General features: G+C 44.5%; 1 protein-coding gene across 1 annotated transcript in view; it reads left to right on the plus strand.

The window, feature by feature from the left end:
* The window catches only part of ZNF398 (zinc finger protein 398), a 42,383-nt gene extending 20,609 nt beyond the window's left edge, over positions 1 to 21,774 (plus strand). The window contains exons 4-6 of the mRNA XM_030826280.1: positions 528 to 641; positions 15,441 to 15,554; positions 17,629 to 21,774. Coding sequence (XP_030682140.1) covers positions 528 to 641; positions 15,441 to 15,554; positions 17,629 to 18,782 — 1,382 coding nt within the window. The 3' untranslated portion in view covers positions 18,783 to 21,774. The remainder of the gene's footprint in view (positions 1 to 527; positions 642 to 15,440; positions 15,555 to 17,628) is intronic.
* Positions 21,775 to 25,680: the final 3,906 nt, after the last annotated feature.

Consider the following 25,680-nt stretch of genomic DNA (forward strand, 5'->3'; position numbering starts at 1 on the left):
TGAGGCTGAGTTGGCACCTTTTGAATGAAGTGACAGCAGCTCCAATAGGGCTCAGAACAGTCCCTTTTCCTCCTGTGATCTCATTCTCACTCTGTCTTCACACACTTCAAATTCTGGTTTCAAGCCAAAATATGACCAATTCATGCTTGCTAACTAGGAATCATAATCTCTTTTTTACCAAATTGTAGGACAGAGAATGAAGTTCAGGGTTATGGGTGTGACAGCTGGTGGTTTCCATGGGTATCCTTCACTTTGAAAGGAGCTTGACTTCTCCCCCTTGAGGCACACTGTCACTCTGAAAGCAGTGCTAACCTAGCACATGTGCTTTCCCCACACATGACATCTCCACTGCCTGCTTTCCTGAATAGATATCCACAGCTGAAGATGGATAGATGGGAAGAAGTGATATGAAATCTAAAAGAAATTCCCTGGCACTGTCACCACAAAGCTTCAGCTCAGCCTTGATGGCAATTAGTTGTCATCCTCATTTATCTCTTTTGTAATACTCTTCCTTTTTCCTCTCCTAGATTATGCTATAAATCAACCTGATGTCTTATCTCAGATTCAACCAGAAGGGGAACATAATACAGAGGACCGGGCAGGGCCAGAGGAAAGTGAGATTCCCACAGACCCCAGTGAAGGTAAGTGGAGAAGAAATTCCTACTTCTTGTCTCCCTTTCCTGGTCAGACATGGTGGCTCAGAACTAAGCAGGGCTTAGGGGCTTCTAGAGCCATTCGTTGCTAAAGCAACTAGATTTTGAATGTGTCTTCAGGCATTTAAATATAAAAGGGAGCTTAGAGGTCACCTTGTCCAGTGTCTTCACCTATCAGTACTACACATCTAACAGTTACAAGTTGCATTCCCTGACAGAAGTACTGACACCTAGCTGTTTAGTAAAATAAACATGTCCTTACATGATGAAGGAGGCAGTCATCCTCATCTGGACTAAAGTGGCTTGAGCAAATATAAGCGTGGCCCTTCATAAGTGCTGAAGGGGCTAGGAGTCTGCATGGTCCTTCTAAGATGCATGGAACCAGTAGACACTGATGACATCCACCTGGGCAACACGGATTTTTCTCAGGTCTGGGAAGCTGGCTATCATGAACTCTTCCTAACTTTTTGGTTGGCAGCTGCTTAATATTGTGTGGGAAAGACTGCCAACCAAAGTCCAGTTTATTGTTTCTCTCATGCTTCACCTTCGCTGTCAGAAAATTCTCATACACTTTTTTTCTTTGATGGATAGAAGCACACAGAAAGTTCATCCTCCGGGCATCTCTATTACATGAACTCTTACAACCCACCCGCTGTCCCATATAGTTATATAGTTATTTTTTTCTTTTCTTTTTTTTTTTTTTTTTTTTTTTTTGAGACAGAGTCTTGCTCGCGCGATCTTGACTCACTGCAAGCTCCGTCTCCCGGGTTCACGCCACTGTCCTCCCTCAGCCTCCCAAGTAGCTGGGACTACAGGCGCCTGCCACCATGCCCAGCTAATTTTTTCTACTTTTTAGTAGAGATTGGGTTTCACTGTGTTAGCCAGGGTGGTCTCGATCTCCTGACCTCGTGATCCGCCCACCTCGGCCTCCCAAAGTGCTGGGATTACAGGCGTGAACCACCGCCACAGTTATTTTTTTCTAACATTTTATTATGAAAATTTTCAATCAGAAAAGTTAAAATATTTTTATAGTGAACACCTGGATATCCAGCGCCTAAATTCTGCCACTAACATTATATCATCCTTCCTTATCATGCATATATCTGTCACTGCATCACTCCATCCAGCCATCCATCTATTATTTATTTATTTATTTATTTATTTATTTATTTTGGAGATGGAGTCTCACTCTGTTGCCCAGGCTGGAATGCAGTGGTGTGATCTTGGCTCACTGCAACCTCCACCTCCTGGATTCAAGCGATTCTTCGGCTCAGCCTCCTGAGTAGCTGGGATTACAGGTGCCCGCCACCACGCCTGGCTAATTTTTGTATTTTTAGTAGAGACAGGGTTTCAGCCTGTTGGCCAGGCTGGTCTCGAACTCCTGACCTCAAGTGATCTGCCTGCCTTGGCCTACCAAAGTGCTGGGATTACAGGCGTGAGCCACCGCACCCAGCCATCTATCCTATTTTCAAAATCAGTAAAGACATCAATGCGTTTTCCTATAAATAGTTCAGCATGAATATTATTAACCTGGAGTTCAATATTTGTTTTTTTCTTTTCAGGTAAATTTTACATATAATGAAATTTCAAGTTTTAATTGAGTTTTAAGCAATGCACACATCTGCCACACATATTATTATTATTATTATTTTGAGATGGAGTCTCACTCCGTTGCCTAGGCTAGAGTGCAGTGGCGTGATCCTGGCTCACTGCAGCCTCCACCTTCCAGGCTCAAGTGATTCTCCAGCCTCAGCCTCCTGAGTAGCTGGGATTCCATGCCCGGCTAATTTTTGTGTTTTTAGTAGAGATGGGGTTTCACCATGTTGGCCAGGCTGGTCTTGAACTCCTGACTTCAAGTGATCCACCCGCCTTGGCCTCCCAAGGTGCTGGGATTACAGGAGTGAGCCACCGCACCTGGCCATATTATTTTTTAAGGATGTGCAGGTCATTGCATTTAGGCAGTGTAACAGGTTGAATTTTACTAATCTTTATATCACAGATATAAGTAATAAGGCTAAAATAATACCACCAATAAAGATGAGTGACTTGACTACAGAAAGATTTCTTACTGGGTATATTTCTTTGGTCTACATTATTAGTTATCTGACATAGCCCTCAGCAAGTACAAATGAATATATCGTTGTATTTTATGGGACGGGTGAAAAAGATAACAAGTAATTAGGTTTTGTAATAACGTATCAAAGTTTCATTTTGCTGTCATCTTGTCAGTTTGTTTTTACCATGTTTTTTCAAGATGCTCCTGCCTCAACCCCCCGAGTAGCTGGGACTATAGGCATGTGCCACCATGCCCAGCTAATTTTTGTATTTTTAGTAATGATGGGGTTTTGCCATGTTGGCCAGGGTGGTCTCGAACTCCTGACCTCAGGTGATCCACCCACCTCGGCCCCCTAAATTGCTGGGATTACAGGCGTGAGCCACTGCGCCTGGCCAGTTATTTTCTATTGGCTGATCAAATTGTCAACTTCACAATTTCTTTTGTTTGTTTGTTTGTTTTTAAGACAAGGTCTGGCTCTATTGCCCAGGCTGGAGTGCAGTGCCATGATCTGAGATCAGTGCAAACTGTGCCTCCTGGTCCCAAGCCATCCTCCCATCTCAGCCTCCCAAGTAGCTGGGACTACAGGCACACACCACCATGCCCGGCTAATTTTTGTATTTTCTGTGGAGATGATGGGGGTTTGCCATGTTGCCCGGGCTGGTATTGAACTCGTGAACTCAAGTGATTCACCTGCTTCGGCCTTCCAAGGTGCTGGGATTACAGGCCTGAGCCACACACCCAGCCTCAGTACTTGTTTTCTTTAAAAAAAAAAATGCTCCTGGCTCTGTTGGAGAGCCCAAAGACCACTCCCAGATTTGGTGATCTGCTAGGAGGACTCACAGGATTTCCATATGGTTGTACTCACAGCAAGATTTGTTAGAATGATACAAAGTAATATCAGCAAAGGGAAAAGGTACCTGGGACAAAGTCTGCAGGAAACCGGGGACAGGCTTCCCAGAGTCCTCTCCCAGTGGAGTCTCATAGGATACGCTTAATTGTTCCAGTAGGGCCGGGCGCGGTGGCTCAAGGGGCCGGGCGCGGTGGCTCAAGCCTGTAATCCCAGCACTTTGGGAGGCCGAGGCGGGCGGATCACGAGGTCAGGAGATCGAGACCATCTTGGCTAACACGGTGAAACCCCGTCTCTACTAAAAATACAAAAAATTAGCCGGGCGTAGTGGCAGGCGCCTGTAGTCCCAGCTACTCGGGAGGCTGAGGCAGGAGAATGGCGTGAACCCGGGAGGCGGAGCTTGCAGTGAGCCAAGATCGCGCCACTGCACTCCAGCCTGGGCGACAGAGCGAGACTCCGTCTCAAAAAAAAAAAAAAAAAAAAAAAATTGTTCCAGTAATGAGTTGTAACAACCAGAAAAGCTCATTAGAGACTCAGTGTCCAAGGTGTTTATTGGGGGCTAACCACATGCATACCCTCTGTCTAGCACTTACCCAAATTCCAGACTCATAGAAGGAAAGCACGTGTTCTGCATATACCACACTGTTTGACAAACACAGTCATGCGCTGCTGAACAATGGGGATATCTTCTGAGAAATGCATCATTAGTTGATTTTGTCATTGTGCAGACATCATAGCGTGAACTCACACAAACTAGATGATGTAGCTTTCTATGTACCTAGGCTATATAGTATAGCCTATTGCTTCTAGGCTACAAACTTGTACAGTATGTTATTGTCCTGAATACTGTAGGCAATTGTAACACAATGGTAATTGTGTATATAAACACATGTAAAGATAGGAAAGGTACAGCAAAAATCTGGTATAAAAGATACAAAATGAGCCACTGTGCCTGGCCAAAAAATTTTTTCTTTAACCATAAATTAACCTTAGCTTACTGCGTTACTTTAAAATACAGTAATATACTTATAATACTACTTTATAATACAGTAATATACTTTTATTATTTTTTAACTTTCTGACTTGTAATAACACTTGGTGTAAAACATATTGTACATATATATATAAATATTTTTTCTTTATACCCTTTTTCTATAACTTTTTCCTATTTTTAAATTTTTTACTTATTTTTTTGAAATGAAGTCTTGCCCTGTCACCCAGGCTGGATTGCAGTGGCGCAGTCTCCATTCACTGCAACCTCTGCCTCCTGGGTTCAAACGGTTCTCCTGCCTCAGCCTCCCCAGTAGCTGGGATCACAGGCATGCGCTCCCACACCCATCTAATTTTTGCATTTTTAGTAGAGACAAGGTTTCACCATGTTGGCCAGGCTGGCCTCAAACTCCTGACCTCATGATCCACCCGCCTCTGACCTCACGATCCACCTGCCTCGGCCTCCCAAAGTGCTGGGATTTACTTTTTTTTTTTTTTTTTTGAGATGGAGTCTCGCTCCGTCACCAGGCTGGAGTGCAGTGGCGCTATCTCAGCTCACTGCAACCTCCACTTCCCAGGTTCAAGCAATTCTCCTGCCTCAGCCTCCCGAGTAGCTGGGATTACAGGCACGTGCCACCACGCCCAGCTAATTTTTCTATTTTTAGTAGAGACGGGGTTTCACCATGTTGGTCAGGCTGGTCTCGGTCTCGTGACCTTGGGATCCACCCGCCTCGGCCTCCCAAAGTGCTGGGATTACAGGCATGAGCCACCGCGGCCGGCGGGATTTACTTTTTATTATTTATTTATTTTGAGATGGAATCTTGCTCTGTAGCCCAGGCTGGAGTGCAGTGGTGTGATCTTGGCTCACTGCAACTTCCGCCTCCTGGGTTCAAGGGATTCTCCTGCCTCAGCCTCCCAAATAGCCTATAGGCTCGAACCACCACACCTGGCTAATTTTTTCATTTTTTATAGAGATGGGGTATAGCCATGTTGCCCAGTGTGTTCTCAAACACCTGGACTCAAGTGATCTGCCTGCCTTGGCCTTCCAAAGTGCTAGGATTACAGATGTGAGCCATCATGCTTGACAGTGGCCTGTTTTTGACCAAAACACCATTATGCAGTGCATGACTCCATGTGTCTTGCTCAAAACTGTCCTTATATTCAGCACAAATATAAACCTTTGTACTACTATACAAATGTTACATGGTATGTGACTGCAGTTAGATACAGCCAACCAGTCATCATTTAGGGGAAGTTTTGTATCAGCATAGAGACTACATACAGTAGTCCCCCTTTATTGATGGTATCATTTTCCACAGTTTGTTACCTGCCTCAACTGTGATATGAAAATATTAAATGGAAAATTCCAGAAATAATTTATAAGTTTTAAATTTGCCATTCTGAGGCCGGGCGTGGTGGCTCACGCCTGTAATCCCAGCACTTTGGGAGGCTGAGGTGGGCAGATCACGAGGTCAGGAGATTGAGACCATCCTGGCTAACACGGTGAAACCCCGTCTCTACTAAAAATACAAAAAAATTAGCCTGGCTTAGTTGCAGGCACCTGTAGTCCCAGCTACTCGGGAGGCTGAGGCAGGAGAATGGTGTGGACCCGGGAGGTGGAGCTTGCAGGGAGCTGAGATCGCACCGCTGCACTCCAGCCTGGGCGATAGAGTGAGACTCTGTCCCAAAAAAAAAAAAAAAAAATTTTGCCATTCTGAGTAATATGATGAAATCTTGCACTATCCTGCTCTGTCTCATCTGGGGCGTGAATCATCCCTTTGTCCAGTGCATCCACACTGTATACGCTACCTGGCCATTAGTCACTTAGAAGCTATGTCAACTGTGGCAGTATTGCAGTGCTTATGTTAAGTAACCCCCCGCTCCACCCCTTTTTAAAAACAAATAATGGCCCCAAACTGCAAAAGTAGTAATGGTGGCAATTCAGATGTATCAGAGAAGCCATCAAGTGCTTCCTTTATGTGAAAAGGTGAAATTTCTTGACTTAATAAGGAAGGAAGTTCCATGCTGAGGTTGCCAAGATCTCTGGTAAGAACAAATCTTCTATCTGTGAAACTGTGAAGAAAGTAAAAGAAATTTGTACTAGTTTTACTGTTGCACCTCAAACTGCAAAAGTTAACGGTCACAGTGTGTGATAAATACTTAGTTAATATGGAAACAGCATTAAAGGCAAGTACAGGCATCTCCAGGATATTGTGGGTTCAGTTCCAGACTACTGCAATAAAGTGAATATTGCAGTACAAGTCACAATAACTTTTGTTTTCCCAGTGCATGTGAAAGTTAAGTTTACACTATGCTATACAGTCTATTAAGTTGGCAATAAATTATGTCTAAAAAAAAATGTGCACACCTTAATTTAAAAATATTGCTAAGAATCCTAACAATCATCTGAGCCTTCAGAGTCATCATCTTTTTGCTAGTGGAGGGTCTTGCCTCAGTATTGATGGCTGCTGACTAATCCAGGTGGTGGTTGCTAAAGGTTGGGGTGGCTGTGGCAATTTCTTTTTTTTTTTTTTTTTTTTTTTTTGAGACAGTCCTGCTCTGTCGCCCAGACTGGGGTGCAGTGGCACGATCTCGGCTCACTGCAACCTCCGACTCCCGGGTTCAAGCAATTCTCTTGCCCCAACCTCCCGAGTAGCTGGGATTACAGGTGCCTACCACCATGCCTGGCTAATTTTTTTGTATTTTTAGTAGAGACAGGGTCTCGCCATGTTGGCCAGGCTGGTCTCGAACTCCTGACCTCAGGTGATCCACCTGTCTCAGCCTCCCAAAGTTCTGGGATTACAAGCGTGAGCCACCACGCCTGGCTGAAATATGTTTGTTTGTTTGTTTGTTTGTTTGTTTATTTATTTATTTTGAGACAGAGTCTAGCTGTGTCACCCAGGCTGGAGTGCATTGATGCTGAAATATATTTCTTATGCAATAAGACTTCAAAGTAAAAATTACTCCTTGATCTGTGGGCTGTAGAATGGATGTTGTTTTACAGGGATGAAAACAATATTCATCTCCTCGTTCATCCCCATCAGAGCTTGTGGGTGACCAGGTCGTTGTCAATGAGCATTAGTATTTTGAAAGGAATTTTTTCTTCTGAGCAGTAGTTCTGAATAGTGGGCTTAAAATATTCTGTAAACCATGCTGTAACAGTTGTGCTGTCATCCAGGCTTTGTTGTTCCATTTCTAGTACAGAGGCAGTGTAGATTTAGCATAATTTTTTTTTTTTTTTTTGAGACAAGTTTGGCTCTTGTTGCCCAGGCAGGAGTGCAATGGCGCTATCTCAGCTCACCGCAACCTCTGCCTCCTGGGTTCAAGCAATTCTCCTGCCTCAGCCTCCTGGGTAGCTGGGAATACAGGCATGCACCACTATGCCCAGCTAATTTTGTATTTTTGGTAGAGACAGGGTTTCTCCATGTTGGTCAGGCTGGTCTCAAACTCCCGACCTCAGGTGGTCTGCCTGCCTTGGCCTCCCAAAGTGCTAGGATTACAGGCGTGACCCACCACTCCTGGCCTGATTTAGCATAATTCTTAAGAGCCCTAGGGTTTTCAGAATACTAAAATGAACACTGAGTTCAAGTCACCAGCTGCATCAGCCCATAACAAGAGAGTCAGCTTGTCCTTTGAAGCTTTGAAGCCAGACATTGATTTCTCTCTAGCTATGAAAGTCCCAGATGACATATTCTTCCAATAGAAAGCTGTTTCTTATACATGAAACTTTGTTGTTTAGTGTAGCCACTTTCCTCAAGTAATTGTAGCTAGATCTTCTGAGGACTTGCTGCAGCTTTTCCATTAGCACTTGCTGCTTCGTTTTGCACTTCCTTAAACCTTATCAATCCCACTTCTGCTAGCTTCAGACTTCTACGGCTTCCTCACCTCTACCAGCCTTCATAGAATTAAAGAGATGTTAAGGCCTTACTCTAGATTAGACATTGGCTTAAGGGAATGTTGTGGCTGACTTGATCTTCTATCTAGAGTGCTCAAATTTTCATCATATCAACAATAAGATTATTTTGCTTTCTTCGTCTTGTGTTTACTGGAGTGGCACTTAATTTAAGAGCTTTTCCTTTGCATTTACAATTCGGCTGTTTGGTTCAAGTGGCCTACCTTTCAGTCTACTTCCCCTTGGCTTTTGACATGCCTTCTTTGCTAACCTTAAGCATTCTAGCTTTTGATTTAAAGCGAGAGATGTATAAACTCTTCCTTTCACTTAGAGGCCGTTGTAGGGTTATTAATTGGCCTAATTTCAATATGGTTGTGTCTCAGGGAGTATGGAGGTCCTAGGGGAGGGAGGGAGAAAGGCAGGGGAATGGCTGAGTCATTCATTGGACCAGTCAGGACAACACATAAAACATTTATTAAGTTCGTCATCTTATATGGGTGTGGTTTTGTGGTGCCCCAAAACAATTACGATAATTACATCAAAGGTCACTGATCACAGGCCAGGTGCTGTGGCTCATGCCTATAATCCCAGCACTTTGGGAGGCCAAGGTTGGAGGATTGCTTGAGCTCAGGAGTTGGAGACCAGCATGGGCAAAATGGTGAAACTCCATCCCTACTAAAATACAAAAAATCAGCCAGATGTGGTGGCACGTGCCTGTAGTCCCAGCTACTCGATAGGCTGAGGCAGGAGAATCGCTTGAACCGGAAAGGCAGAGGTTGCTGTGAGCTGAGATTGCACCATTGCACTCCAGCCTGGGCAGTAGAACCAGACTTTGTCTCCAAAAGAAAGAAAGAAAAAAAGTAGAACCAGACTTTGTCTCCAAAAGAAAGAAAAAAAAAAAGATCACAGATCACCATTAACATACATAATAATAATGAAAAAATTGGGAATATTATAAGAATTACCAAAATGTGACCAGGTGTGGTGGCTCACACCTGTAATCCTAGCACTTTGGGAGGCCAAGGCAGGCGAATCACCTGAGGTCAGGAGTTCAAGACCAGCCTGGCCAACATGGTGAAACCCTGTCTCTACTAAAATACAAAAATTATACAGGCATGATGGCGGGTGCCTGTAATCCCAACTACTTGGGAGGCTGAGACGTGAGAATCGCTTGAACCCAGGAGATAGTGGTTGCAGTGAGCCGAGATGGTGCCACTGCACTCCAGCCTGGGCAGCTGAGCGAGACTCTGTCTCAAAAAAACAAAAAAAAAAATAGAAGTGCCAAAATGTGACAGAGGCACAAAAAGAGCACATGATGTTGCTGCCGATGGACTTGCCTCAAGAAGGGTGCTACAAACCTTTAGTTTTTTTTGTTTTGTTTTGTTTTGTTTTGTTTTTGTTTGAGACGGAGTCTCGCTCTGTCGCCCAAGCTGGAGTGCAGTGGCGTGATTTCGGCTCACTGCAAGCTCTGCCTCCCGGGTTCGTGCCATTCTCCTGCCTCAGCCTCCCAGGTAGCTGGGACTACAGGCACCCGCCACCACGCCTGGCTAATTTTTTTTGTATTTTTTAGTAGAGATGGGGCTTTACCGTGTTAGCCAGGATGGTCTCGATCTCCTGACCTTGTGATCCCCCTGCCTTGGCCTCCCAAAGTGCAGGGATTACAGGCGTGAGCCACTTTGCCCGGCCTTCAATCTTTAGTTTGTAAAAACAAAACAGAAAGCAGTATCTGAGGTGCAATAAAACAAGATATACTTTTTAAGTATATATAGGTTTCATTACTATCTGAGGTTTCAAGTATCCACTGGGGGGTCTTAGAACATATTCCTTATGATAAATGGGGGACTACTGCATTTGCTTATATATTTACAAAGAAACAATGGAAGATTAAAACAATAATTAGTAAGAATGGCTTCCCTGTATAAGGAGAGAGGGAATAAGATGGAAGCTAGACTTCTCTGAATATATCTTGTTTTATAGTTTTGATTTCAGAACCCTGTAGATATTTCACATATTTATTATTATTATTTTTTTTTTGAGACAGAGTTTTGCTCTTGTCACCCAGGCTGGAGTGCAATGGCACACAATCTTGGCTTACTGCAACCTCTGCCTCCTGGGTTGAAATGATTCTCCTGCCTCAGCCTCCCAAGTAGCTGGGATTAGAGGCATGCGCCACCACGCCCAGCTAATTTTTATATTTTTAATAAAGACAGGGTTTGGCCATGTTGGCCAGGCTGGTCTTGAACTCCTGACCTCAGATGATCCGCCCGCCTTGGCCTCCCAAATTGCTAGGATTACAGGCGTGAGCCACTGCACCCGGCCTATTTTTATTTTTTAATTTTAGTAGAGACAGGTTTTACTATGTTGCCCAAGCTGGTCTTGAACTCCTGAGCACAAGCCATCCTCTGCCCTGGCCTCCCAAAGTGTTGGGACTACAGGTGTGAGCTACCTCGCCTGGCCTACGTAGTTTTTAAAAATTAATTTTAAGGGCTGGGCATGGTGGCTCACAGCTGTAATCCCAGCACTTGGGGAAGTGAGGCGGGCAGATAATTTGAGGTCAGGAGTTCGAGACCAGCCTGGCCAACATGGTGAAACCCCATCTCTGCTAAAAATACAAAAATTAGCCAGGCATGGTGGCATGCACAGTCCCAGCTACTTGGGAGGCTGAGGCAGGAAGGTCGTTTGAACCCGGGAGGCAGAGTTGCAGTGAGCCAAGATCACATCACTGCACTCCAGTCTGGGAAACAGAGAAAGACTGTCTCAAAAAAAAAAAAAAAAAAGGCTGGGCGCAGTGGCTCACGCCTGTAATCCCAGCACTTTAGGAGGCCGAGGTGGGCGGATCACCTGAGGTTGGGAGTTCGAGACCAGCCTGACTAACATGGAGAAACCTCATCTCTGCTAAAAATACAAAATTAGCTGGGCATGGTGGTGCGTGCCTGTAATCCCAGCTTCTCGGGGGGCTGAGGCAGGAGAATCGCTTGAACCCGGGAGGCAGAGGTTGTGGTGAGCCGAGATCGTGCCATTGCACTCCAGCCTGGGCAAGAAGAGCAAAAACTCCATATCAAAAAAAAAAAAAAAAAAATTAAAAAGATTAACTAAACCTAACTGTGTATGGGTTGGTGACATAAATACATAGAGAAGATTTATTTCAAATGACTTTAAAACATAGTATTTTAACTGTCCCTAGATATATATATATCCTAAAAACTAAATCACACGCAAAAAATCTTGAGTTCATATATTTGTTGATACTGGTATTATTTTGAAACATACATTTGATTAAAGCAAAGATTATGTTAATGTCATTAGGAACCAAGGTTTTCAGGTTAAGAGAGAAAAGATATAAGTATAAAGTAAAAGGACTTAAGCCCTGTAACCTTAAATATTAATCCAAAATATTAATATCGACTCAGGACACTTTTCTAGAATTGTGTATTTTATACCTTTATCCATTGAAAAATCCCAAAAGCAATGGTAACTGATGAGCAGTTAACAGCCCTATTATAAATTGCATTTCTCAGAGACCATTGATTGTGAGCCTAGAGGAGGAAATGTACAAGATAAGCCTGGGATGGTTTGTCATACCACAAAGGAAGGAAAGTAGACGTCTGAGATTGTGTGAAAAGGACATAGAACTAATCTGCAGGGGCTCCCGATGGCCAAAGAAGGGACAATTTAAGCATTCAAAAGAATAATGGGGCCGGGCATGGTGGCTCACACCTGTAATCCCAGCACTTTGGGAAGCTGAGGAGGATGGATCACCTGAGGTCGGGAGTTAGAGACCAGCCTGACCAACATGGAGAAACCCTGTCTCTACTAAAAATACAAAATTAGCTAGGCATGGTGGCACATGCCTGTAATCCCAGCTACTCAAGAGGCTGAGGCAGGAGAATGACTTGAACCTGGGAGGCAGCGGTTGCGGTGAGCTGAGATCACACCATTGCACTCTAGCCTAGGCAACAAGAGCAAAACTCTGTCTCAAAAAAATTAAATTAAATTAAAAGAATAATGGGCTAGGCATGGTGACTCACACCTGTAATCCCAGCACTTTGGGAGGCCAAGGCAGACAGATCACCTGAGGTCAGGATTTTGAGACCAGCCTGGCCAACATGGTGAAACCCTTTCTCTACTAAAAATACAAAAATTAGCCGGGTGTGGTGACACACACCTGTAATCCCAGCTATTTGGGAAGCTGAGACGGGAGAATTGCTTGAATTCGGGAGGTGGAGGTTGCAGTGAGCTGAGATCGTGCCACTGCACTCCAGCCTGGGTGACAGAGCAAGACTCCGTCTCAAAAAAAAAGAGAAAGAATAGGCTGGGCAAGGTGGCTCAGATGCCTGTAATCCCAGTACTTTGGGAGGCCGAGCTGGGTTGATCACTTGAGGTCAGGAGTTTGAGACCAGCCTCATCAACATGGTGAAACAAAATTAGCTAGGCATGGTGGCGGGCGCCTGTAATCCCAACTACTTGGGAGGCTGAGGCAGGAGAACCGCTTGAATCCGAAAGGTTCAGGCTGTAGGGAGCCAAGATCATGACATTGCAGTCCAGCCTGGGTGGCAAAGTGAGACTCCATCTCAAAAAAAAAAAAAAAACGAAGAATGACTGCAATGGATTGAAACTAATCAAATATATAACAGTCTGTAAATTTATAATGATCAACAATAAGACTTTGATCAAAAAGTGAAAACCTCTTGAATCACATTTGGTGGTTTCTAGAGCACTAACTTGTCATTCAGAAATTTTTTTTTTTTTTTTAAGATGGAGTCTTGCTCTGTCGCCCAGGCTAGAGTGCAGTGGCACAATCTCAGCTCACTGCAACCTCCACCTCCTGGGTTCAAGCAATTCTTCTGCCTCAGCCTCCTAAGTAGCTGGGATTATAGGCGCGCACCACCACAGCCAACTAATTTTTGTATTTTTAGTAGAGACGGGGTTTTACCATGTTGGTCAGGGTGGTCTTGAACTCCTGACCTCGTGACCTGCCCGCCTCGGCCTCCCAAAGTGCTGGGATTACAGGCTTGAGCCACTGTGCCCAGCCCATTCAGAAAAGTTTTAAAAACAAGCAGGTAAGTGTTTTAAAAGTCAGGTTTTTTGGCTAGGCATGGTGGGTCATGCCTATAATCCCAGCACTTTGGGAGGTTGAGGCAGGTGGGTCACCTGAGCCCAGGAGTTCAAGAACAGCCTAAGCAACATAGTGAGACCCCATCTTTACCAAAAATACAAAGAATTAGCTGGGCGTGGTGGCACACACCTGTGGTCCTAGCTACTAGGGAGACCAAGGTGGGATAATCACTTGAGCCTGGGAGGCAGAGGTTGCAGTAAGCCAAGATCATGCCACTGTAGTCCAGCCTAGGTGACAGAGTGAGACCCTGTCTCAAAAACAAACAAAAGTCAGATGTTTTGAATGGGAAGTTAATCCTCTGGATATCGGTTAAGAGGTTTTCTTCCTTATATCCAGTCTTTCCCCCTCTGCCTTTTTCCTCATAGATATGTATGTATATAACATCTGGAAGAGAACAAAGATAAGATTGGACTATGTTTAATACACTTCAGCTTTGCTTTTAGGTCAGAACAGGAAGTTGGAAAGGCAACTGTTGCATGTGCTAAAATCTATTTTCCAAATTGCTCCCCATAACTGATGGTCTTTTGGGCTTTTGTCTTATCCCAGCCTCTTATTTCTGCTTTGAGAACACCTTTAGATTTCAGTGGCGTCTAACTGATTTAAAAGACACTGGGTAAAGTAGTGAGTTCTGTTAATTTGCTGTGAATTAAACCATATTCTGCCCATCAGGCTGTGTTTGAGAAATAACTATAGAGAGCTTCAGGGTACTCTCTGGAGCTTGACAAGCTCTCTTGTCAGCTTGCCAGCTTGTCCATTTAGTCCAAAAAAAAAAAAAAAAAAAAGGCCGTATAGGCCTAGGTTGTAATAGCTAGCACAGCTGTTTTGGTACTGATCAGATGAGGCATGTTGTGTGCAAAGCCTCTATAGGCTGTGCCCTTTTTCTTTCAGAAAGAACCCCCAAGACCTGAAGGACTTGCCAATACTATATTCTTCCCCCTCCCAGCATTTAGGAAACAATGACTTGTATCATTTAATAGACAAAGATAATATATCTCTTAGAAAGAGCCCAGAATTGGGAATCTGGAAAGTGTGTTTCTAGGGAGTTGAATTCTGCATCTATACTGACCTAACTTTGTAATTCTGAAGTTGATTTGTTTTTTGTTTGTTTGTTTGTTTTGAGATGGAGTTTTTTTGCTCGTTGCCCAGGCTGGAGTGCAATGGTGCAATCTCGGCTCACTGCAACCGCTGCCTCCCAAGTTCAAGCGATTCTCTTGCCTCAGCCTCCTGAGTAGCTGGGATTACAGGCGCCTGCCACCACGCCTGACTAATTTTTTATATTTTTATTAGAGACAGGGTTTTGCCATGTTGGCCAGGCTTGTCTTGAACTCTTGACCTCAGATGATCAACTTGCCTTGGCCTCCCAAAGTTCTGGGCTTAAACACGCGTGAGCTATCACACCCAGCCTGTATGCATTTTTTAAAAGGCTGGTTCTGTGTTATTGTTATAGTTATTTAGAAATAAATATTTGGGGCTGGGCGTGGTGGCTCAAGCCTGTAATCCCAGCACTTTGGGAGGCCAAGGCGGGTGGATCATGAGGTCAGGAGATCGAGACCATCCTGGCTAACACGGTGAAACCCCATCTCTACTAAAAATAAAAAAATTAAAAAAAAACTTAGCTGGGTGTGGTGGCGGGCGCCTGTAGTCCCAGCTACTCGGGAGGCTGAGGCGGGGGGATAATGGCGTGAACCTGGGAGGCGGAGCTTGCAGTGAGCCATTGCGCCACTGCACTCCAGCCTGGGCGACAGAGTGAGACTCTGTCTCAAGAAAAAAAAAAAGAAAAAAAAGAAAAATATTTGGGGCAAAATATAGTATTCAACAAACCAACATGATTATCTCACTTCTTATTCAAGTTCATGAAGTCAATTTTTTTTCCTCCCACAAATTAGAGCCTGGTATTTCAACATCAGATATTCTGTCTTGGATTAAACAAGAAGAAGAGCCTCAGGTTGGGGCCCCAACAGAGTCCAAGGAGAGTGATGTGTACAAAAGCACTTATGCTGGTGAGTATGAAATTAAAGAGGTGTTCATGTCCATATCCAACTCATGCCAGGACTGACTGAAGAAACAGCAGGTGAAATTTGTAAAGGCAAATATGTGGGAGAAGAATGAGGGAAAGAAACAAAGCCATGCTCAACATTATGAATGAAACCAAACAGTCACTAAGATAAATTTTAAGTGAATGAGAAAATACACTCTTACATGCAAAGACAAATGAGAATTGTCAGAAGAAGAAAAATAAGTGCATACAGACGAACCAAAATTATGGGGGTAGGGAAAGACAGAAAAACATTTGAAAATCATGTAGAAAGGGTAGAAAAAGTGGGAGTGGGGTAGGGAGACAAGCCCTGGAGACAGAAATGGCCGTGGGGAGGTGTAAATGGGAATGTTAAGTAAGAGCCCTCCCTCAGTGAAAGGAAAATCAATGATGGGAGAAGAAATAGAAGTATCTTCCTTCTAAGATAACTTTTGCCATTTGTATTGTAGAAGAGAATCTCAAGATCAGAAGGGTCCCAGTCATTTATACAGCTTAATGCAGTCTGTTTTTTTTTTTAGTATTTTCTGTGCTCTGTGTTCTTTTAGACTGGGAAACACAAATGAAAAATAAGACAGTTTTAGCTCTTGAAGAAACTTATACTAGGGACATACATATCAGTACTAGGCAAGCCTGTTAGGATGAGTGGGGTGGATGACTTATATAAATGAATGAGAAGTTTCAGGAACATGCATCAGGTTGGGCTTGGTGACTCATGCCCCAGCATTTTGGGAGGAGGTTGAGGTAGGTGGATCACCCAAGCCCAGGAGTTCAAGACCAGCCTGGGTAACACAGGGAGACCCTGTCTCTAAAAAAAAAGGAGAATATGCATCAGTTTTAGTTTAGGTATTTAGATAAGACCTAAAGAAGGGCATAAAGCCACAATTGTACCTTAAAAGATAGGTATGATATGGCTGGGTAAAATTTGGGAAGATGGGGAGAGAGGGGTAGCATTCTGCAAAAGGGAGGACAGAATAAGTAAAGATGCATAGCAGAAATGTGTACTCTGTTCTCAGGGGAAGTAAAGAGACAGCTGACCACAGTGATGGGTTGATCTGATAGAATACAGAGAAATAGGAATAGGTAATTATGTGATTTTAGGCTTTGTCACAACAGGCAATAGAGAAAGTTCTTGAGTAGAGGTAAAATATAGTGAAAGTAATGTTGGGAAGATTGATGCCAAGGATTTTCTGTTTCTTAACAGATAGCATAGAAGAGGTACAGTGTTAAATTTTCTGATGAGGGCTGGGCGCGGTGGCTCATGCCTGTAATCCCAACACTTTGGGAGGCTGAGGCAGGTGGACCACTTGATGCCAGGAGTTCGAGACCCCTGGTCAACATGGCAAAACCCCATCTCTACTAAAAATATAAAAATTACCTGAGCACAGCCAGACGCGGTGGCTCACGCCTGTAATCCCAGCACTTTGGGAGGCCGAGGTGGGTGGATCATGAGGTCAGGAGATCGAGACCATCCTGGCTAACACCGTGAAACCCTGTCTCTAATAAAAAGACAAAAAAATTAGTCAGGCCTGGTGGTGGGCACCTGTAGTCCCAGCTACTTGGGAGGCTGCGGCAGGAGAATGGCATGAACCCAGAAGGCGGAGCTTGCAGTGAGTCGAGATTGCGCCACTGCACTCCAGCCTGGGTGACAGAGCAAGACTCTGTCTCAAAAAAAAAAAAAAAAATTTACCTGAGCACGGTAGTGCATGCCTGTAATCCTAGCTACTCGGGAGGCTGAGGCAGGAGAATCGCTTGAACCCAGGAAGTGGAGGCTGCAGTGAGCCAAGGTCATGCCACTGCACTCCATCATGGGCGACAGAACGTGATTCTGTCATAAAATAAAATTAAAATGTCATTTCATTTCTCTGATGATTTGCCACAGAGACCACAGATATCTTGGTTATTATTGCAGCCTTCTGCTGACTTTCTGATCTGAGCTAGTTAAGAGCTTAGAGTGATCTGTTAGAGCTGGGTAGGAATGCATGAGAGTTGTTAGTGAGACAGTTGTTGATGGGTATAACTCTGGAGTCTTTTTCTTTCAGATGAAGAGCTTGTCATCAAAGCTGAAGGCCTTGCTAGATCCTCGTTGTGCCCTGAGGTTCCAGTCCCTTTCTCTTCTCCACCAGCAGCAGCAAAGGATGCTTTTTCAGATGTGGCTTTCAAAAGCCAGCAGTCTACATCCATGACACCTTTTGGACGTCCAGCCACTGACCTGCCTGAAGCCTCTGAGGGACAAGTGACTTTTACTCAGTTGGGTAGCTATCCCCTCCCACCTCCAGTTGGTGAGCAGGTGTTCTCATGCCACCACTGTGGCAAGAGTCTCAGCCAAGACATGTTGCTGACCCACCAATGTAGCCATGCTACTGAGCACCCCTTACCCTGTGCCCAGTGCCCTAAGCACTTTACTCCACAGGCGGACCTCAGCAGCACATCCCAGGACCATGCCAGTGAGACGCCCCCCACCTGCCCACACTGTGCCAGGACTTTTACTCACCCATCAAGACTTACCTACCATCTTCGGGTCCATAACAGCACTGAGCGTCCTTTCCCCTGTCCTGATTGCCCCAAGCGCTTTGCTGACCAGGCTCGACTCACCAGCCACCGGAGAGCTCATGCAAGCGAAAGGCCCTTCCGCTGTGCCCAGTGTGGCAGGAGCTTCAGCTTGAAAATCAGCCTCCTCCTCCACCAGCGGGGTCATGCACAAGAGCGCCCTTTCTCCTGCCCTCAGTGTGGCATTGACTTCAACGGCCACTCGGCCCTGATCCGCCACCAGATGATCCACACAGGCGAGCGTCCTTACCCCTGCACTGACTGCAGTAAGAGCTTCATGCGCAAGGAGCACCTGCTGAACCACCGGCGGCTGCACACAGGCGAGCGGCCCTTCAGTTGTCCTCACTGTGGCAAGAGCTTCATCCGCAAGCACCACCTAATGAAACACCAGCGCATCCACACCGGGGAGCGGCCCTACCCCTGCTCCTACTGTGGCAGGAGCTTCCGCTACAAACAGACACTCAAGGACCACCTACGTTCGGGCCACAATGGAGGCTGTGGGGGTGATAGTGACCCATCAGGTCAGCCACCCGACCCACCAGGTCCCCTCATAACTGGGCTTGAAACTTCTGGCCTGGGTGTCAACACTGAAGGTCTAGAGGCCAATCAGTGGTATGGGGAAGGGAGTGGAGGGGGAGTTTTGTAAATCCAAATCTCTGGCTTCATGGTTATTTATGCTCACAGCAGGGCACAAAATCCAAGAGAAGGTCTGTGAGCCCCACCCAACACCCACAGTAATTATTATCTGGCACATCAATGAATTTGGGGTCCTATACACTTGACTAGAGACATGCTTGTGTTTTGGAATTTCACACCCTTACAAGAATACCACATTTTGAAACCCAGAAAGACCTGGAAAGGAGCCCAGCATGTCCATCTTTTCAAAGATACAACAAAAGCAGAAGTTACAAGAATATTGCGGAGAGGTTGGAAAGCAGGATTTAACCTCTGGTTCTCTTGTTCTCAGAGAACAGCAGGTTGATAGTAGGTTATGTCTCTAGGTAGAGACAGGTACATGAGAAGAGCCTCCAAAACTGGAAGCCCATCATGAGGCATGAGAATGTTTAACTATAAAGCCTTTTATTAGCTCCTTGATAGCTAAGATGGTTGTTGGAGAAAGTGCTTAAGCCACTGTTTATGTTGCTGCCTCCTCTCTCAAAACCAGCCAAGATCTGTTCACACACCTCTGTGGCTGCCTTTCCCTGAAACATGGTAACTCAAGACTGCCTGCCTAGGTTTCTTAGATTAATTATTCACATACATTTTGTTTAATATTGGTTGAACAAGAATTCTGACTTTAAAAGATTATTAAGGAGAACATTCCTTAACTATACTGGCTTGATTTGAAACAGGCTCTTATTGCCATTTAAACTGCCAGAAATCTTTGCCAAGGTCCTGCCTAAAAAATTGGAAACAGTTTTCTCAGCCCCAGCTTTAAAAGCTAGAGATCTCAGAGAAATAGCTGGCTTAACAATGACAGAACAGCCTAAAATTTGTGCCTACACCATGTTCTGAGAGTGGTTCACATCAAATTCTTATCTTTTCCAAGCCAGTAAGTTGGCTTCTCCATTCCTGGTGTCTGATATTCTTGACACTCATCAGCAACAAAGATCACAGCACTTTCCAGAAGCATGGAGCTTCAGAAAGTGCCAGTGAACTCTTGGTCCTCAGTAGTGAGATGCTAACAGTGTTGTAATGCAGCTTTCTTGAGCCATCAGAGAAAGTGTATGTTAACCCTATCTGGCTGTATCCCATTGGCAGTGGACAGATTGAGGAACTTCCTAGACCACTGAGAGCTAAGCACCATGCATAGACAACAACAGTTTGTTCTTGCCTGTGTTGCTTTTAGGGACTTTGACTACCATGTGTTCTTTTCTTGGGGTGATTTAATCACCTGGGAGCATCTGAGTCTGCTCCTAAGTGGCTTTGCAACTGGGCCTAAGTTCTGTTTCCTTTGTGGATCTCAAATTTTCATCTGCAAAATGAGGCTGTTGAAAGGAAAAAAGTGAGCCTCTAGGAATTATTCAAAAAAAATCTTGTGATACATTCCTTTTCCTGCCAAAATTCTGTCTCTGTCTTTGGCTTCTGTCCAGGCAAAGCTAAATAAGACAGCAAAGTCAAAGCAGATAAATTCTTGTTGAAACTTGACTAAAATTTATTTGATTTGTTGTTTTACTCCCACTTGGAATCCTGAGGTAGAAGACAGAATGCAGAAGTCCTACATCTTGGGCAGAAAACTTGTTTATTCCTATACTCTTGTTTCCTCTGCTTCTTCCTGAGGTGCCTAGAACAAAGTCTGGAAATGTTTAGACAGGATATTTTCTTGGTGATAAGGAAAGGACCCATTTTTTTGCTTATCACCTAACCCAACCTTCCCTCTCTGTAGTTATGCATAACAACACTAGGAGAAGGTGTTAGCCCAGCTAACTTTGCTTCTGGGAAGGCTGTGTCTGAACATGTTGCTCTGTAGGATAATCACACTTGTAAAACATCTGCCCCATGACATTCACAATACCAGGGACCATGGGAGACACAAGAAATGTGTGTCTGCTGTCATAACTTATAGTGAAAAAGCCCAATAATACAGAACAAGACATGATGGGCAATACCCTAGCATATTGGGATTAAGAGCTTTCTAGCCAGAATCTGGACCTATACCATGGGAAAATTTAGGGGTTCTGGAAATCCCAAAGCCAGGGTTCTGGCTTCATTGGCAACCCACTAGGAACTTGAATGTGAGATTCAGCTCTAGTTTGCACCTTGATTTCCCCAGTGAAAAGGGAGAAGAGCCAAAGTATTGTCTAGGTGCTGAGTTCCCTTTTCTGAGTGGATTTCAAGCATTTGCCAGGGTATGCTGGAGGAGGGATTCCTACAGTAGGTGAGATGTAGGACTAGGTAACACTTTAAATACTTTTTTACTCAAAGATTTGCCAAGAACACAGCTTATTAATGAAAGAGACCTGTGGATTGAAATGCTGCAGATAGATCCCGCAGTCCTTTCTGAAAGGAACTGTGTAGCCAGCAGGGACCTAAACTTTGGCAAAAAGCGAACACAATTCAAATAAGAATGAAGCAAGAGCCCTAAAATGGAATGAAAGGGGATGTGCAAGGCCATCCCAGAGAGAAGCAGGTGTGATACTAATCCTCAGCCCAGGAATAAAAGAGAGTTCAACTGTTATTCTTTTCTTTCATCAATCCCCTATCAGTTAGAACTGCAGGCCAGCTCCAAAGAGTGTTTGCTTAAGATTCAAAAGTGGATAAATAAAATGGATCAGTGGGAAGGATAAGGTGTCCAACAGAAAGTGTGGAGGAGAAACTCTTGGCCCATCAAGTGCTCCTGAGAGAAACCATGCAATTTAACTCTTCAGTTAAAGAAATACATGAGAACTGCTTGTCATGACCAGACAAGATAGGAAAGGGGAAACTCCAGAAACGTGCTCTTCATCTGTCAGCCTTTTGGACCAAGAAGGTGTCACTATCACACATAAGCACCATTCCCTTAGAGTGGATCCAGGTATTGACTATAACCAGATTTACTCTTTGCTTACTAGGTTTTTCATTGTCACCATTGGATGAACCTCTGGTTTAGCCACAGTTGTGAAAATAAATGGAAGGTGGTTGATTGTCTAGAAAGTGCAGGAAGATGGCCCTGCTCCTTTTCTGCTGAACATTCAGTATTGGAAACTCCTACTTCCCTTTTCATTAATAATAAAGTGTGCAAGGGGGGAAGGTGTGGGGCTCTGCTGGGCTTCTCTTGAGCATATCTGAGAAATGATGTTCATCCCTATCTCAACCAGGACCAGACCCTGTGACTTACTAGGTAATAGTCCACAAAAGCCTCGTTGATACATAAAAAGAGCTCATCCCAAATGGAATGGGAATCCCAAATTTCTGCTCAGATTTTCTCTGAGGAGGGGGCAGGACACCTGCCCTTCCTGTCATGTCTTAGCTTAAACTTCTAAAAGCATCCTCAGTGGCTGCCTGAGGGTAGCTCAGTAGCCATGAGCAAAACATCTTTCTCAAAAATATTTTCTTAACGGACAAGGACCTCTGATGTCACCAAATATGTTTTTTTTTTCTTCCTTTGTGCCTGATATGTCTTTTTTCTCTTTTTTTTTTTTTTGAGACGGAATCTTGCTCTGTTGCCCAGGCTGGAGTGCAGTGGCACAGTCTCGGCTCACTGCACTCCGCCTCCCGGGTTCATGCCATTCTCCTGCCTCAGCCTCCTGAGTAGCTAGGACTACAGGCGCCTGCCACTACACCTGGCTAATTTTTTTGACTAAAGTCTCATTCTATCCATATAATAACTCCAAAGCAACACAAAACCAAAAAAGTTCTAGCAAAAATATAACATTTTGTTTTAAATATAAAATATACATTTAATTCACTTTACAAAACAGGAAAAGTAATTCTTTTGCTAGGGTGCTAGGGTAATTCAATGATTAATTTTCCCTATAAATTTTGTGTAATGTAAAGCTCTTTGTGTAAACTTTTTTTTTTTTTTTTTGAGATGGAGTCTCGTTCTGTTGCCCATGCTAGAATGCAGTGGCCCAATCTCAGCTCATTGCAACCTCTGGCTCCCAGGTTCAAGCAATTCTCCTGCCTCAGCCTCCCAGGTAGCTGGGATAACAGGCGCCTGCCATCATGCCCAGCTAATTTTTGTATTTTTAGTAGAGATGGGGTTTCACCATGTTGGCCAGGTTGGTTTCGATCTCCTGACCTCAAATAATCCACCTGCCTCGGCCTCCCAAAGTACTGGAATTACAGCCACCAAGCCCAGCTGTGTGGTTTTTGTTTTTGTTTTTTTGAGACGGAGTCTCACTCTGTCCCCCAGGCTGGAGTGCAGTGGCGCGATATTGGCTCACTGCAACCTCCGCCTCCCAGGTTCAAGAGATTCTCCTGCCTCAGCTTCCTGAGTAGCTGGGACTACAGGCGCCACCACACCCAGCTAATTTTTTATTTTTGGTAGAGACAGGGTTTTACGATGTTGGCTAGGCTAGTCACGAATTCCTGACTAGCCTGGTAATCTTCCTGCCTCGGCCTCCCAAAGTGCTGGGATTACAGGAGTGAGCCACCGCGTCCGGCCCGCATAAAGCATTTTTAATGTTTTTGTAAGAATAAGAATTATTGTCATGAAAAAGATCCTGGAAAGCAAGTCAGGAGGCCAGAGTTTTAACCTTGCTTTTAGTTTTCTCATTCATAATGTGAGGATAATACCTAGTTTACAAAGGTGTTGTGAAGATCAAATGAGGAAAGTTTTTTTTTTTTTTTTTTTGAGATGGAGTCTTGCTCTGTCACCCAGGCTGGAGTGCAGTGGTGCAATCTCAGCTCACTGCAACCTCTGCCTCCGGGGTTCAAGCGAGTCTCCTGCCTCAGCCTCCTGTGTAGGTGGGAATACAGGCGCGCACACCCCCACCACCCCCGGCTAATTTTTGTATTTTTAGTGGCGGGGGGGGTTTCACCGTGTTGGTCAGGCTGGTCTTGAACTCCTGACCTCCTGATCCGCCCTCCTTGGGCCCCCAAAGTGGTGGAATTACAGGCATGAGCCACTGCACCTAGCAGGAAAGATTTTAAAGTGTTTTGAAGTCTATATGTCAAACATAAGAAGACTGTTGATATAGTAGTTGCAGGAGAATTACTTTGTTAACCAGTTAAACAATATCATGGGTCATATTGATGCTTCTCTTCAAGACTGGGCAGAGGCTGGGTGTGATGGCTCACTCATGTTATCCCACCACTTTGGGAGGCCGAGGCAGGAGGATCACTTGAGCCCAGGAGTTTGAGACCAGCCTGAGCAATATAGTGAGACCCCCGTCTCTACCAAAAAATGTTTAAAAAGCTGGGTGTGGTGGCACATGCCTGTAGTCTCAGCTACTTTGAGGCTGAGGTGGGAGAATCCCTTCAGCCCGGGAGGTTGAGGCTGCAGTGAGCCATGATTGTGCCACTGCACTCCAGCCTGGGTGACAGAGTGAGACCTTGTCACACACACAAAAAAAAGGCAGTAGTTGTTTGTTTCCAATTTGCTTGCCTATGATGAGGAGAAGCTAGCCCAAGATTGCAATTTGGGGAGCAATAGGAGAAGTGGAAGTATGGACAGAGATGAAAAAATTTAATGCCAAAAAATTAGTTTCACATGTATAGTGTGTTTAGCTCTGGCAGCAACTTTTGTAAGATAACCACTTGTATGTATACTAAGAACATCAGGAAGGCAGGCACGTTACTGGAGAGAGTTGACTAAACAAGCAGGATTCAAAATTAAGGATGTACATCAATCTGTGTACATCAGGTCAATTCTTGGCCTTGAGTTCATAATTTTATTTTATTTTATTTATTTATTTTATTTATTTTTTTTGAGACGGAGTCTCGCTCTGTCGCCCAGGCTGGAGTGCAGTGGCGCAATCTCGGCTCACTGCAAGCTCCGCCTCCCGGGTTCACGCCATTCTCCTGCCTCAGCCTCTCCTAGTAGCTGGGACGACAGGCTCCCACCACCACGCCCGGCTAATTTTTTGTATTTTTAGTAGAGACGGGGTTTCACCGTGGTCTCGATCTCCTGACCTCGTGATCCGCCCGCCTCGGCCCCCCAGAGTGTTGGGATTACAAGCGTGAGCCACCGCGCCTGGCCGAGTTCATAATTTTAAAAAATTGTGTACCTACAAGCCACCCTCAGTGATTAAAGAGCAGGAACAAGAATAATTACACCAATCATATTTATGTTATTAGCCAAGAAAGTAGTCATTTAGAATGTTTATTTTCCCAGATGGTCTTGTGTGGCTGAGACAAGGAGATGAGTAGGAGGAAGATTCTGTTGCACTAGTTTGTTTTGGGCTGAACTTTACAATAACCTGGGGAGCTTAAAAAAATATTTATGCCAAGGCCCACCATGGCATGATTTAATTGGTGTGTGATAAGGCCTGGATGTTTTGTTTTTTAGAGTTCTCCCAAGTGATTTTAATGTGCCTGCAAGGTATAGAAGATCAGAGAGAAGGTGAATTATTGGACTGGAAATGGCTACTTAGCGTGCTTTACTGGAGCAGGGAGCTGTGGATTGGAGATTAATAAAGGGTCTTTGAATCCACAATGGGAAGTCATAATTTGATTCTAGAGGCAGGACTCAGAAGGATATAAAGCTATGGGAATGGTGGTTGAAAAAGTTCTGACCTCAATAGTTAGGAGCTCTAGAGTCAGTGGGAAAAGCAGCATTCACTTCAGGCTGCAGAGCTGTGTCCAGAGCCTGTGATTAAAAAAAAAAGTTGGCAGGACTGGGGGAGCACAAATGAGACTGGCACCCCATGCCTATGCTGTAGACCTAACTAACTTCCAGAATGGTGAGGCTAGTGCCTCCTCATAAGAGCAGTTTAGTGAAGAACAAAAAGAGACTTTAGTCGACATCCTTACCAACTTGGATTTAACAAGAACACATGTTTTTTTTTGTTATTGTTGTTTGTTTGTTTTTTTGTTTTGTTTTGAGATGGAGTCTCACTCTGTGGACCAGGCTGGAGTGCAATGGCGCGATCTTGGCTCACTGCAAGCTCCGCCTTCCGAGT

Source organism: Nomascus leucogenys, chromosome 13 (genome assembly GCF_006542625.1).
Source record: "Nomascus leucogenys isolate Asia chromosome 13, Asia_NLE_v1, whole genome shotgun sequence".
Lineage (NCBI taxonomy): Eukaryota > Metazoa > Chordata > Mammalia > Primates > Hylobatidae > Nomascus > Nomascus leucogenys.